This window comes from Anser cygnoides, chromosome 6 (assembly GCF_040182565.1).
Source record: "Anser cygnoides isolate HZ-2024a breed goose chromosome 6, Taihu_goose_T2T_genome, whole genome shotgun sequence".
NCBI classification, from domain to species: Eukaryota; Metazoa; Chordata; class Aves; order Anseriformes; family Anatidae; genus Anser; species Anser cygnoides.
In genome coordinates, this window is record NC_089878.1 from 13,257,389 (window position 1) to 13,271,157 (window position 13,769).

The window sequence follows — 13,769 nt, forward strand, 5'->3', positions numbered from 1 at the left end:
CTCCCGCGCTTTCTTTCTAGCTAATAGGCTGCATAATCGGACGCCAAGGGACCAAAATCAATGAAATTCGGCAGATGTCTGGAGCACAGATCAAAATCGCCAACGCCACGGAAGGGTCATCAGAGCGCCAAATCACCATCACGGGAACCCCTGCCAACATCAGCCTCGCTCAGTACCTCATCAACGCCAGGTGAGACCCGGCGGCGGGGCCGCCCGCCGCCCACCACCCTCGCTTCAGGAGGGTTTTGCTTGTAGCCGGGCAAAATCGCTGTCTTCCCCCGCCGAGGAGGTTGCACTGGGGCAGGGCACGGAGATGGATCTGGTCTGGTGGCAGGAAGGCGTAATTTGGGACCTCGCTGCGAAACCGGCCCTCTCTCGCTGCCTCCTCAGAGCCTCTCCCACGCGCTTCCAGGCCTCCAAAAATCCTTCCCTCCACCGAATGAAGTCAATCAAGCAGTCCAATAAACAGCAGACATGGGAACGGCCTGATCGCGTCCTTTTCATCTCCCGGCAGCGCGACGCAGCAGGGCTCTGCCGGCACGTGCCGGGGTCGGGGACGCTGCAGGCCGGGCCGCGCAGGGCCGGCGCCACCGGCAGCAGGGCCGGGGCCATCGGTGCAGGTGGGTGGGCAAGCGGGCAGGCAGCCCAGGAGGAGGGGGGTCGTCTCGCTGGCTTCACGCTGCAAGGCCGTCCGTCTGTCCATCCATCCGTCCGTCCGTCCGTCTGTCCATCCGTGCCGGCGCCGGCAAGAGGAAGGGGTGAGGGAGCAGCGGCAAGGTGTGCGCGGTCTCTCCTCCCCCCCTTGCACCCAACCCCCTTCTGCCCCAACCTGCAGCCGTCTCTGCCACCCTGCCCTCCCCACTGCCTGGCCCCGCGGCACCTCCCCACCACCTCCCGAGGAAGGAGAGAAAAGAAAACTGAGCGGCTCTGTTACCGGGAAGGGCTGGCCGAGCCACAGCTCGTGCCGTAGCGAAGGCAGAGATGGAGGGCGGCCTGGCAGGGGGGTGGATGGGGCACGGCTCAGCCTCTCCCTCACTTTGGAAAGGCAGAGCAAAACAGGGGAGCTGGGGCAGCTTGCAGGTGACAGGACAACGGGGCTGGTGGCAAGGATGCTGGGAATGCTGCTTGCCCCCCGTAGGAGAGATGCTGGTAGAGGTGAGGCCGTGTGCTGGGACATCTCCTGCCAGCACCCCTTGTGCGTGGCACCTCTGCCAGGAGCGGGCACTAGCTGGTGTCAACGAGGGTCTTCAGGTCCACCCTTGAGCCCCCTGCACCCTCTATGGGGACCCCCAAGCCCCATGTGCTCAGGCCACCAGGCATCGGGCAGGTGACCCTCTGCCATAAGCTGTGACATTGCCCCCAGCCCTACCCGAACCTCCTGAGCACCCCTAGTGGGCCAAACACAGGTGCTGGAGGAACCCGGTGAGACATCCAGATCTGGAAAAAAATGAGCACGTTCCCCCAGTTCAGGATAGGTCACGATAGGGACGGGACACTGGGAGAGGGGGGATCCATCTGCACAACGCCGAGCCCAAGGGTGCCTTGCCGGGCATCCCATGGGACGTAGGCAGGAGGAGCAGCGCTGCCATGGAGGATCTGCGTTTTCTTTTCTACTCCGTTTATTAAGCGCTTGTTTTTGTCTTCCCCACCCTCTCTCTGCCCCTGTCTATTCTAGGCTGACGTCTGAGGTCACTGGAATGGGCGCACTCTAATTTCCACCCACCATCCTCCACTCCGCACCACCCGACCCTCTCCAGCCAAGGGCACTCCACCCAGCCTGTACAACCTGTACATTTACCGTCTTCCCCTTACCTCCACAGATACTCTTTTCTTTACTAACAGATATATATATATATATAAATACACACACATATGCACCCACCGGAACGTTTCTTTATGACCTCCTTACTGTGCTCCTGAGACCGCTCCCGAACTCTTTGGTTATGGTCCTTGTTTTCAGCGTACGGTGTTATTACTTCTTCTACTTTCGGGGGGGGGGGGGGGGGCTTTCCACTTGTGAGACTCGAGAAGATGACGACGGGTCTCTAGTGTCAGCCTAGTGTAGCTACCTAGAGGTTTGCATTGAGCCTGGCGGCTCTCGCTGTAACCTATGGCATGGTGACGCCACCCAGAGCTGTGCTCACTTTCCTCTCCCCGGTCCCCCCGGTGCTCCCACTCTGCTCGCTTCGCCCCTCCTGGCTCCCCTCTGCCACCTCTTACCCCTGCCCTGAGGATAAGGCGTAGTTTTTTAACCCCTGTGTTATTTTGGAAGCAGAAAGTGCAGGAGCCAAGCCTACATGCATGCATGGGTTCACGCACAGACGTCTCTCTTTGCAGCATGGCAGGGTCCAGACAAGCCATTTTTAATACTCAAGGAAGGGAATCTCCCTCTCTCTCTCAAACACACACACACTTACACACACAATCCCCCTTTTTTTTTAACTAACAAGCAACTGGAAGCGGGAAGAATTCAGCTGTATGGGATTCACACCCCCAGGGGCCCATGAAAGCACTCTGACAATCCCCACGAGCAACCTTTGGACAATAGCTCAGGAAGCTCTGCGAGCCGGCTGTGTTCGTCAGTGTTTGTGTTCAATAAATGTCTGTGCAGCTCTGCTACCATCGGGCTCCGACTGTTCTTCTTCTGGGCCACCCCACTGTCTCCTCCACATCCTTCTCCATCCTAGCAGCTCGGAGGGAAGGTGGGGTGTGTGTACCAAACCTTTCCTTTATTATAATTTTATTTTAGGAAAGGTACCAGTTGGCGACAATGCACTTCCTGAGTGATTCTAGGCTTTCTTTTTTACCAGGGAGTGTACTTGGCTTGCACAATGTTTGGTTTTCCCAAAGATTAGTATACAACTTATGGCAGGACAACAAATAGCTCTCGCAATCCCCTTGTCTGGACAGATCTGCCATGTCTGTGCCCCAAGCCCTTCCCCTGCCTTCTGCTTCCAGGCTTTGCATCTCTCTCCTGCCTCTCAAGAGAGGAAACAAATATATTTTCCATCAGCTAATCTATGCCGTACAAAATGTCTGGCACACATTTTCCCCGTACTGCAACCATTGCAAGACATTTCTGCACCATAAAACATGGGAAATATATTGCTTTTCCCAGCGAGCCCCAGGAGTGGATGCCCTTTCCCTCTGTCCTTCCTGCAGAGCTTCCCCCAGCGCAGGCGCTCAGCACCGGCAGGGGCGGTCGTGGCAGGGGGCTCTTGCTGGAGCCAGGCTCACGATCGCATTCAGCTGTTCCTGCTGCCTGGCCCGGCGTCCAGGTGTGCTGTGCAGCACCCCGTATTCCCAGCCGGGGGTGCGCAGGTGCTTCAGGCAGGGCTCAGAGGGAGCCATGTCTCCCCGCTGCCTTGGTGCTGCTGCCGGAGGTGCGGGCAGCGAGTCGAGCGTGGGGTAAGTGCTGCTGAGCACCGAAGGGCCTCGCAGCGGGGTCTCCGTCACCGTTTTTCCCAGCTGTAGGGGTGTGGGTGTGTGCCCCAGTCCCAGCAGCGGCCTTGGGGTAGAGGCAGAAGGAGATGTCCTTGGAGAGGGATGCTTTCCCCTGCCCAGGCCTTCCCCGTCAGGAGCCCTGATCCACCAAACCGATCAGAAGTCTGCTTTTTGCTCTGCTACAGGCTGCTTTTTTGTTTTAGCTATCGAGAGAGCACTTACAATGGAAAAAGCCACCTGAGCAACTCCAGCTGGGAAATGCCAGCCATCCTGCAAATGAAGCCAGGGGGGTGTTCTCAAGCCGGGCGTGCAGAAACTGATAAACCCAGGCTGGGGCTCTGCAAAGCAAAGGCTTGTCTGCCAGCCACTGCCAGGGACCCGTCCGTGCCGGAGAGGGGTGCAGCCACATCCACTGCCCCCTGCACACACAGGCAAGAGAGAGAGTGGGAAGGGGGCTGAGCACTTCCAAGGTTAGTGTGCAAAGAAAAACAAACAAACAAAAAAGCAAAAAAAAAAAAAAAAAAACCCACCACCACAACAGCAAAAACATCAAGAAAAAAATCAAACCAAAAATCCAGTGGTATGTGGGAATCTATCAACTTATCCATCACTGTCTGGGATTGAACGAGGCCTGGAGAGAGAGCTGATTAAGCAACCACTGCAGTACCTGCTGGGGACATGCTGATGACAGCAACGATAGCAACAAAATCACAAGGGATGTGTCAAATTCGGCTTTGAATTCCTTGGTACAACTCAGAAGGAGATGGCATGAAGATTGGCTGCTTTCTTTGGAAGAAGCCACAATGTTTTGCTTTTACTTGTGGTATGTCCTAGCTTTGCACTTAATGTGAGCTAAAAATGCTACAGCAATGCATCCACAGCCATGTCCGTGGGAGAAATATATGCACAACTTTAACACTGCGGAGAATATTCAAGACAACATGGATGTCACAGTTAATCAACAGAAGAGCTTTAATACATTGCTTTTCTCTATCAAAGCAATGAATTTTATCCAGAGTGATTCAACATTTTTGGAAGTCGCTGACTGAGTATTACTGAAACTCTTTGGGAATGGGTTATTTTGTGGGAAAATGGGATTTTGGCAGGAATTAATTGGTGCAAAGCCTCAGTCTGCCCCTGTTTGTGGAGTGTGGTGGGGCTGAGGACCACTCTTTGCCCCTTGGGCCTCCACTGAAGGTCTCCACTCCCCCTCATATCTGTCCCAGGTCACGCTCCCGAAAGTGCGAAAGTGAGTGAGGGGCTTGTTAGTACGTGCATTTTTTCCTAGGCTGTATAGGCTGTATTTGGAAGAAAAAAAAAAAAAAGAAAAAAAAAAAAAAGGTTGTTTCCCCTACGGGAAAGTGACTTTCACCGGAGAGATTTTAAATTTAAACGCTCTCATTTAGTTGTAACTCAGGGTGGGTTTTTTTGTTGTTGCTGCTTTTGCTTTTCTTGTTTGTTTGTTTGTTTTAAATATATAATGTATTCATGCCAGTCACTTTCAATTATGCTAATTTCAGGCTGACGGCCCGTCAGAAAGGGTGACTCCCCGCTCGGTGCCGCAGAGGCAGGGTCCCCGGGGCAGGGCGAGCCCCCGGCCCCTGTCGCTCCCGCCGCGGTCACTAGATGTCCCCATCGCCCCGCGCACCCCGCTCCCGTCCCCGGCTCCCCGCGAACCCCGCGTCCCGTCCCGCCCTGTGCTGGCCCCGTCCGTCCGTCCGTCCGTCCGTCCTGCCATCCATGCACTCGATGGGCTGTGCTCTGCGAGTTTTGGGGTACCCTAAATCGGCAAGGAGAGGGTACCCCAAAACTCGAGGCACGGGCAATATTTGGGTGTTTCGAGGGGTAATGGTTTTAGACTAAAAAGGGGAGATTTAGGTTACAAATAAGGAAGAAATCGTACATTATGTGGGCAGTGAGGCCCTGTCCCAGGCTGCCCCGAGGAGCTGTGGGTGCCCCATCCCTGGCAGTGCCCAAGGCCAGGCTGGATGGGACCTGCTCTGTTTGAGGGGTCCCTGCCCACGGCAGGGGCGGCACTGGGTGGGCTTTGAGGTCCCTTCCACCCCAAACCTTCCTGTGATTCTGTGACTCCGTCTGCCCCGGTGCCAATCCATGCGGATGCCTAGCAGGAGCCCAACGCCACGTCCCACTGCGGGGTTGTCCCACCGGCATCGGGACCTTCTTGAAGACACCCTGGCCCATTTGGGCACTCGTGCATGGCCAGGCTGGCTACTAGCCCTCTGGACCCCTGCCCTCGGTCCCACCACACGCTCTGGTTATGCTGCTTGCACCCGGGGAGGAGGGTCCCAGCACAGCCGAGGCTCAGGCTACAGCTGGCCTGACCCAGCACATTTGATCTTGCTGGGCTGGCGTTTCGCAACAGGAGGATGTTTTCCAGGGAAATTCCCCGGCGGCCCCAGACCTCTCCAGTGGCAGCTGGCGCCGGTGCAGAGCTTGGGGTGGAAGGATTTGCAGGAAGGTCAGGGTCTGGGTGCAATTCCCCTGCTCCCTTGTTCAACAGCAGAGCTCTGCTGAGAGGGTTATTTTTGCTTCCACTTCAAAAAAAAAAAAAAAAAAAAAAGGAAAGGAAAGGAAAGAAAAAAAAAAGGCAGCTGTGGATCTTAATTCACTGTGCTATGCATCAAGCCTGAGGCCTCCATCTGAAGGGTAACGTGGCAGTGACTTTTAGGAAGTACTGAATGTACCAGATGTGCAACTCCTCCAGATCCAGATGTGCGCCCTCCCCCCCCCGCCTCAGCCCCGCGAAGAGGAACAAGCGGCACCGAATCACTCCGAAAGCATCCCGCAGACTAAACCTAGCCAAGCGCGAAACCCGGACGGCTCAGGATTCCCACACCAGTGTTTACGCAGCACAGCCACAGGGATGTCTCTTCCCAGAAAAAGCACTGGCGTCGGCTCCCCGCGCGGGGAGCGGACCCAGCTGGGTGAAGCGGGACGGGCCTGGTGCTGGCTCCATGGCTGCACCAAGAGCTGAGCCCCATGCCGAACCTCGGCCTGTTGCTGATTTAAAACCCACATGCTGTTTCTATAAGGAGCTGCTTTGATCCCGAAAGGGAAAGCCGGGCTGCGCATGAGGGCTGGAGCACTTGAAACTCTCCCCGCGTGCTGTGCTCTGTCTCCCTGCAGGCAGCGTCTCAGCGGCGTTGTTTGTTCCTGGAGGAAAGCCTGTGTCTGAGAGCATTTGTGTCTGCACCAACAAGCGAGCTAACTGCGGGGGGAGGGATTCGTGCCGCTCAGCTCTGAAGCCCCTGTGGGTTTTGGCCCTCCGGATGAGACCTGGGGTGCAGGATGCGCCAGGGGAGTGCAGACAAAGGAGTGGGCTGGAGGGCTGGAGCAGCCGTCCCTTGCAGGGGTACCCAAATTCAGGGCTGCGCCAACTGCTGAGGGTCAAAGTGAGATGGAAATCCAACAGGATTTCCAGGGCGAAGGGGAGCAGGGCAGCTTTCATGAGGCGGTCACCCGAAATTTTTCATTCAGTGGGCTGTTGTTTTTTTGGGGGGTGTGGGGTGTGGGGGTCCTTCTTGGAAGAGCTCGCAGCCAGATGCTGCTGTGCTCTTGGAGGCTGCCCTGAGCTGACAGTGCCCTGACACAGCCCAGGGCTGCTGCGGCAGGAGTTGCTGTGTCCGCCTGGGGATATCTGCGTGTGCTACTCAGCACGCAGCCGTGCTCCTGAGTCCCCCATGGGAGTGCTGCAGGGGAGCACTGCGCTGTCAAAAGCCAGTTAAAAATGCAAACCTTACACTGCTGAGAAACTGCAATCTCTGTTTAAAAAAAAAGATTTAGTTGCATGCAAATGCTGCTACTTCTCTTGTTTTAAATAGCTCTATATTTCAGTCTGGAATGCTTTCAAGACACACAGGACAGCACAGAGCATCTTTAAAAGCAGCAATGCACCAGGGCAGCTGGAGACCATATGCACGTGGCTCCTTGCAGTGGGGTGTGCGACACTGAGCACAAAACTGATTCCCCTGTGCCCCTGCTCGAGCTCACCATTTGGCAACCCCAGCAACGAGCATCAAATGATGCGAAAGATGCAATTACTGCCTCTTGGGCCGTGGAGAGAGGGGAGATGCTCTGCACGGCGCGTGGCCGGGGAGTGGGGATTTGTGGCAGCGGGGAGAGGTGCGTGTTGGTGGTGCAGCCCCTTGGTGCTGAGCACAGCCCTTGGGGTGCGGGTGTTTTGGTACGGAGCTGGAGCTGCTCAGGGCATTGTGTGGAGCTGTGTGTCCATGTAGTGTGGCTGGGGGGGGTCCGGGAGGAGGAAATGCCAGCTTGGGACCTTAGCTGAGCTCTGACCATCTCCCTTGGTTGACCCCCAGCTCTCCAGACCCAGAGACCCACGGGAGGAGCACCTTCCCTGCATGACCGGACACAGCAGCTCGCAGCCAGCGCCCACGGCACCCCAGTGGTACCTGCTTCTGCAGACCAGCCTTCCTTCTCCACCCTTCAGGCTCCTGCTGCTTTACAATGCATTTCGTGGCTTTTCTGTGTAAACGCAATAAAGCTCTTGCTGTCAGACCACAGCGAGCGGGTCCCTCCTGGCTGCCTGGCACGGCCGTGGCTTTGGCAGGGGGATGCCATGGGGTGGCGGGGTGCTGCTGAGGACCTGTGACCCCCGGAAGGGTTAAGGTGGAAAGTCATCCCACGCAGCCCGCCAGTCAGCCTCAGCCTGCTGGAAAAAGCAGCTCAGCGCCCTGGCTGCGCTCAGCATCAGGAAACAATCACGCGCAGGAGCCGGGCTGCCAGGAGGGGAAGGGGAGCGGGATGGGGGGAGTGCTGCGAAGAAAATCCAGAGCCCTCCCAAAAGGCAGCAAAGGCCTGGATTCATTACCCGCTGGGAGATGTGTTTATAGCAAATGTGAGTCACTGCCTGGGGACGGGTGATTCGGACGGGCGCGTGCTGCCCATCCGGCCCCGCACAATGGCAGCTCTCAAACCGGCCGCCCCGTGCCACGCGCCAGCCCCGGACCTTGGAGCAGACCCAGCGCTATTTCGGGGAATGCCTTTTCTCCAGGGCGTTTCATTTCTCGATGGAGGGGCGATGCCAGAGTGCTGCCGCTCCCTGCCGTGCTGGCTGCTGGGCCCAGCGGCCAACTGTGCCCCTTTGAGAAGAGGACACTGCCCATGGGGAGCAGAAATGGGGCTGCCAGCCCGGTCCCCCATGCATTACCCCAATGCAGTTGGGGTCTCAGCCCCAGCAGGTCCTTGAAACGTGGCCAGCAGAGCCAGCACTGGGGATGAGGAAATGAGGACAAAATGCCTATTTTGATCTTTTCTTGTGCTTGCGGGTGGGAAGCATTCCCCCTTTGTCTATGCCAGCCCAGGCTGCATTCACCCCTTTTGCTGGGGTCCAGCCCCACAGCACATCCCACCAGCCCCAGAGATTGCTGCCAGCCTGCAGGTCAGCCCAGAGGTCTCAGTCACTTGTAGCCAGCACCATGGGGTGCCCGTTCCCAACCCTCCTGGCATCTGAACCCCACAGCATCCCCCTGCCCAGGCCGCCCACCACCAGTGCGGCACCATGCACCTCCCCAGCCCCCCAGCCCAAAATGGGTGATCCAGCTGTGGCAAAGCTCCTGGCCCCTGGCCACCCTGGGAGGGAAGGCCACCCGTGCCAGCTTGCAGAAAACCAGGGAACTTCCGTGGTAAAGAGTCAGCTGGTGCCATCCTTAAAAACACATTTATCTGGCCCAAGGTGGGAATTTGCCTAGAAAAACATCACTCTGCACCTGCTGTCCTCCACAGCCCTCTTTATTTTGGATGAGGTGAGATGGGAAAGCCAACACTCGCCAGGGGCTGGTGATGCACGCCACTTGCTGTGCCCGGGGCATCTCTGTGCTTCCTGCCTGCAAGCCAGGTTTTGGGGCTCCTGTGTATGGGGGGGGGGGGGCAGCAGGAGGGCAGCAGCTGAAGCAAGAGGCCCCCAGAAGCACCCCCAGCCCCATGCTGAGGGCTTGCTCCCTCCAGAGCAGGCTGACAGGAGGGTGAGTGTTTGGGGATTGGAAACAGCCTGCTTAACTTTTGCTGTTCCTCTTAATAATAATAAAAAAGGCAGTGAAGATGCTTATCTTTATGACCCGCTGGGATTTCCCTGGCTGCGGCGTGTGCTGGTGGCCTCTGGTCTGCTGTCTGCTCTGTAACCCCCTCCGCTCTGGGCTGGAGCTGCTCAGCCTCCCCGCCTGCGTCCCAGCCCAGGGCAGCTGGGTGGCATTTTGGAGCCTGCCGCGGCCGTCCCCGTGCAGCAGGGCTGTGCTCAGCGATCCCTGTGCAGGGAGCGGGTGCTCTTTTCCCCCAGGACTGAGCGCTGGTCCCTGGGCACGCTGCTGCTGCCCCGTGCCAGAGGCTGCTGCCTTCTTGCCTCCCATTCAGCGTTATTGCAGCCACGGCTGAACAGGGAGCAGGGGAAACAGGTGTGAGGACGGCAAAATGGTTGGATGTTGTACATTCGCTCTTCGTTGTCCACATGAGAGCCAAGGACGACGCTTGGCACCTCTCTGGGAAGCATTCCCTGCCAGGAAGGGTAGCTGGCTTGTTTCGCACTTCTAGGAAAAGGCTGCAGGCTGGATCTGGCTCAGCGGTAAGGAGAGCTCAGCTGCAAACCCTGCTGCAAGTAAAGCTCGCTCCCAAAGGGCCCAGCCACCCAGTGGGCTGGGATGGCTGCTGGGGTGAATAAAAATAGTGAGTTTAAATGGTGCGTGCTGGAAAAAATGGGAGCAGGAACAGCCTGGGAATGGGCGTGCAGGGACCTCTGGAGTCGGACAAGGATCCCTGCAGCAGCACGGCACGGGTCAGGCCGGCTCCAAGCGGCGCTGCAATGCGAACCCGGCTCAGGGAGATCACCAGGGGGGTCTGTGTGTGCAAGCAAGAGAGAGCTCCATGCCTCTCAGGGCTGGCTGCCCACGCAGAGGGAAAATGAAACCGTGCTTGGGAGAGTGGGGGCACTCAGCAGCAGGCAGCAAGGAAAGCAGGGGTGAGCTTCTGGCTCCCTGGGAGAGGTGAGACGTGAGGCAGGGGGCTCGCACAGCCTCGGTGAGGGCAGGCTCGGCAGCTCTGTGCCACAGAGAATGGATCCAGCCCTGCAGAAGTGCCCTTCAGGGAAAGCAGTCCTTGGGATGGCCCCTGGGGGGACTGCGTGCGGCTGTGCCCGGGACACATGGGTGGCTGAGGGGGCCGGAGGCGCGATCCCCTCTCCTCCAGCTCCCACGCCGCGTCCAACGCCTCCCCTCTTGCTCTTCTCTCTTAAGAAACCCAGCCAAGCTTTCCCGCAGGCTCAGACAGCTATGAGAGAAATATGATTACCAGATGGTTTGTTTTTCCATAGGACCAGAGGCCAGCGTGAGGTAACAGGGAAAAAGTTAACCCGCCCCAAGCCAGCTCGGACGCGGGGCCGTGGCTTTGCTGATAGGGCCATGCCGTGTGGGCACGAGGGGTCTGCACAGCGTGGCGATGGGCGGCACTCACACCCCATGCTGGAAGTCCCCCCACTGCCAGCCCCCAGCCCCGTGGGATGGCTTGGAAAGCCTGTGGTGGGGATGCTCGCCAACAGGCGTGGGCAGCTGAGGACCCCAGAGAACTCGGGGAAGGGGGAAGGATTCTCAGGGCTGTGTGCCCAAAAGTTGCTGTGCGTGCTGGGTGCCACTGTCCCTGCTGGAAGGGGAGGTCCCAATCCCTGCCAGTGCTGGAGAGGAGGGCATGGTCCCCCAGGCTGGCTCCAGCCCATGCTGCGAGGAGCAAAGCCCAGCTGGCAAACGGCTCATGGAGGAGTTCGCCTCAGGTCAGGAGAGGCAGTGGCTCAGGCAGAGACGGAGCACTGTGCTTGGGCTGTCCCGTCCCATACAGCAAGGAGAAGTTGTAAGGGGTGCTCCGGAGATGCCACACGGCAAGGGCTGGCTCTTCCCCTGACCCTTTCTGCACGGCAGGTGAAGGAGTGCGAGACCCTTCCCGGTGTCACCGCGTGTCTCTGTGCCTGCCGGGAGACGTTGGCAGGGTGGCTTTGCCCTCCAAGGGCTCTGTCACTGCTGGAGCCACCACTGCCACCCTGCTCCCAGGGCTCGTCCTCCTGCAGAGATCCTCTGTGGGAAGTTTAATCACCACGTGTGGAAACACCACAGACCACACGCTTTTCGTCGGGGTTTGTGGTTGGCACCGTGCTCAGCTTGGACAGCAGCTGAGCATAGAGGTGGGACGTGAAAACGGGCACAGCTGACCCCTGGGCACACTGGCTCCTGCAGCCGTGCACCTCCAGGGGCTGGGGTCTTACAGCCACCCTGGGGAGATGCAGCCTGCGACCACCCCGTGGTGACCAGAGCAGAGGAAAACCTCTCCCAGCAAACACCATCACCCAAACCCTTAGCACGTCCTTCAGGAGTTTATGTCCCCAGGAGCCAGGGGAAGGCGATGCAGCCGGCTGGGAGCTGGGTATCAGTGTGCTTCGTGTGGTTGCAGGGGGGGCAATTTCAGTTAATTCTGGCCTCTCCCAGGACTGTGCAAACAGGCAAAACAGCCCCAGCTGAGGGACATGGAGCTGGTACTCAGCTGTTCCCCACTTTCCAAATGAACCCTTTGGCTATGAGAGTGCTGGCAGGTTTGCTGCTAGCTTTTCCCAGGGGAATTCAAGTCAGCTCATTTTCGTATCTCCTTTGGGCATTTTCCCAAAAGGCCCTCCAAAGGGCATTTTCCATTTGTTAGTGGGCTTGATTAACGGGAAGAAAAGGTTGCATGAAAGAAGTAATAACAGAAAAAAATGGAGCAACCTTATTCTTTTCTCAACAGAAAAAAAAAGTCCCAATTACATTCATTTTTTGCACCCTATTTTGGCCTGGAATTGGACCGAAAGTTTATGACTTGCTCGCTGTGCTCTCACTGGGCTGTGGCAGCCCGAAACCCAGTCGGATGACTTGTTCTATGGACAGGAGCGCAGCTCCACGTTGAGGGGGCATTTTGGATGGGGGGCTGCACCATGGGGGTGGGTGAGAAGGGTCCCTTTCCTGGGTGGAGAGAGCTGGAGGGCACAGCTCCCTGGCCTCATCTGGAGTAGGGAGCAAAGAGAAACTGGATGTCTTTTGCTGGCACGTGTCTGTAGTTTTGGGACGTGACAGCATACTCTTAGGCTCAATGATTGCAACACGCCTTGAGTCAGCTTGCAAGCTGCTGCCCAGCCATCAGCTGGATTCCTGAAAAATTAGCCCGAAGTTTTCCAAGGAAACAGCCACTTGATACCCCAGGGACCCCCCTGGCCATTATCCCTGCTTTAGCACTGCGGACCTAGAAAAGAGGGGATGCATTTGGGACGTTGGGCAGGGCCCCCCCCGCGTCCCCCAGCGGGGGCCAGGGTGTGATGGGCTGCAGCTGCACGGAGCCTTGCGCAGTCAGCCCGTGGGGGGAGAGGGAAGGGGCTGGATGATGCTTGAGGAGGATGGATGAGGTGACGCTCAGGGGAAGGCCAGGGTCCCAGAGTGGATCTCCACGTGGTGGAGCAGAAGGAAGAGGGCTGTCCTGAACACACTGGCAGAGGATCCTGGGGAGTTACCTCCAGCGTGCGCAGGAGCTCCTCTGGAAAGGCTGCACAGGGGAAGAAGCACAACCCAGACGTGTAAGCAGGAGCGCAAACAGTGCCTTCTGAAAGTCCTTTGTGCACAGATCAGTGGTGCAGGCTGGGTTTGTGCTGATGACCCTTTCGTGGAGCCTTCCTGTTCCTGAGCACTTCCACAAGGTGCTCTGGCCCAAATTATGCCCCTCTCTCTGGGTTTCTGTCCACCTTCCAAAGGCAAGGAGCCCCCTTAGCCTGGATAACCTCTTAATTTGCTATTTAATGACAGCCCTTGGTCCCCTGCCGTACCATGGAGGGGTGCAAGTGCCCTGTGGGAGCAGGTTACAGCCATAGCAAGATAAGCCCCGCAGCGCTTCACCTGTCTCTCTCCCCTGTGGCAATTAACACCTCTGTGACGAGGGTTTGGCAGCAGCAGCTCCTGCAGCAGTGGTGAGAGCACCGAGGCAGGGCTGGGCTGAGCAGCGTGGGGCTCAACCCCATGCCGGGCATGGAGAGAGGGGGGTCTGTGAGGGCCAGGGGTCCTACTGCTGCTGTGGGTCCCCAGCCCCCCCCACCAGGCACCCAAATCCGTCATCCAGGGGAGCAGTGTGCCCAGAGGATGTCCACCACCAGGCACCCCTAAGGGCTTCAGCCCCCATCAGCAGAGTACACCAGGGGGTGGGGGGGGGTGTCATTCCCAGTCCATGCACGGGGCTCTCATCTCACCCCTTGGGGTACTGACCGGGATGACCTGAAAGCCCTGACAGCCACAGAA

At 57.8% G+C, this 13,769-nt stretch overlaps 1 protein-coding gene across 48 annotated transcripts in view; it reads left to right on the forward strand.

The window, feature by feature from the left end:
* Positions 1 to 7,988, forward strand: part of PCBP3 (poly(rC) binding protein 3) — a 51,282-nt gene extending 43,294 nt beyond the window's left edge. For 28 of the 48 annotated variants that reach the window (XR_010832585.1, XR_010832588.1, XR_010832584.1 and 25 more), the window contains 4 exons: positions 21 to 190; positions 290 to 758; positions 1,676 to 7,587; positions 7,785 to 7,988. Coding sequence is in view for 8 of the 48 variants with exons in the window: in XM_048055535.2 (XP_047911492.1) it covers positions 21 to 190; positions 7,785 to 7,830 (216 nt within the window). In the remaining 40 variants the exon portion in view is untranslated. The remainder of the gene's footprint in view (positions 1 to 20; positions 191 to 289; positions 759 to 1,675; positions 7,588 to 7,784) is intronic. The other 20 variants (XR_010832577.1, XR_010832579.1, XR_010832580.1 and 17 more) reach the window with 4 other exon arrangements.
* Positions 7,989 to 13,769: the final 5,781 nt, after the last annotated feature.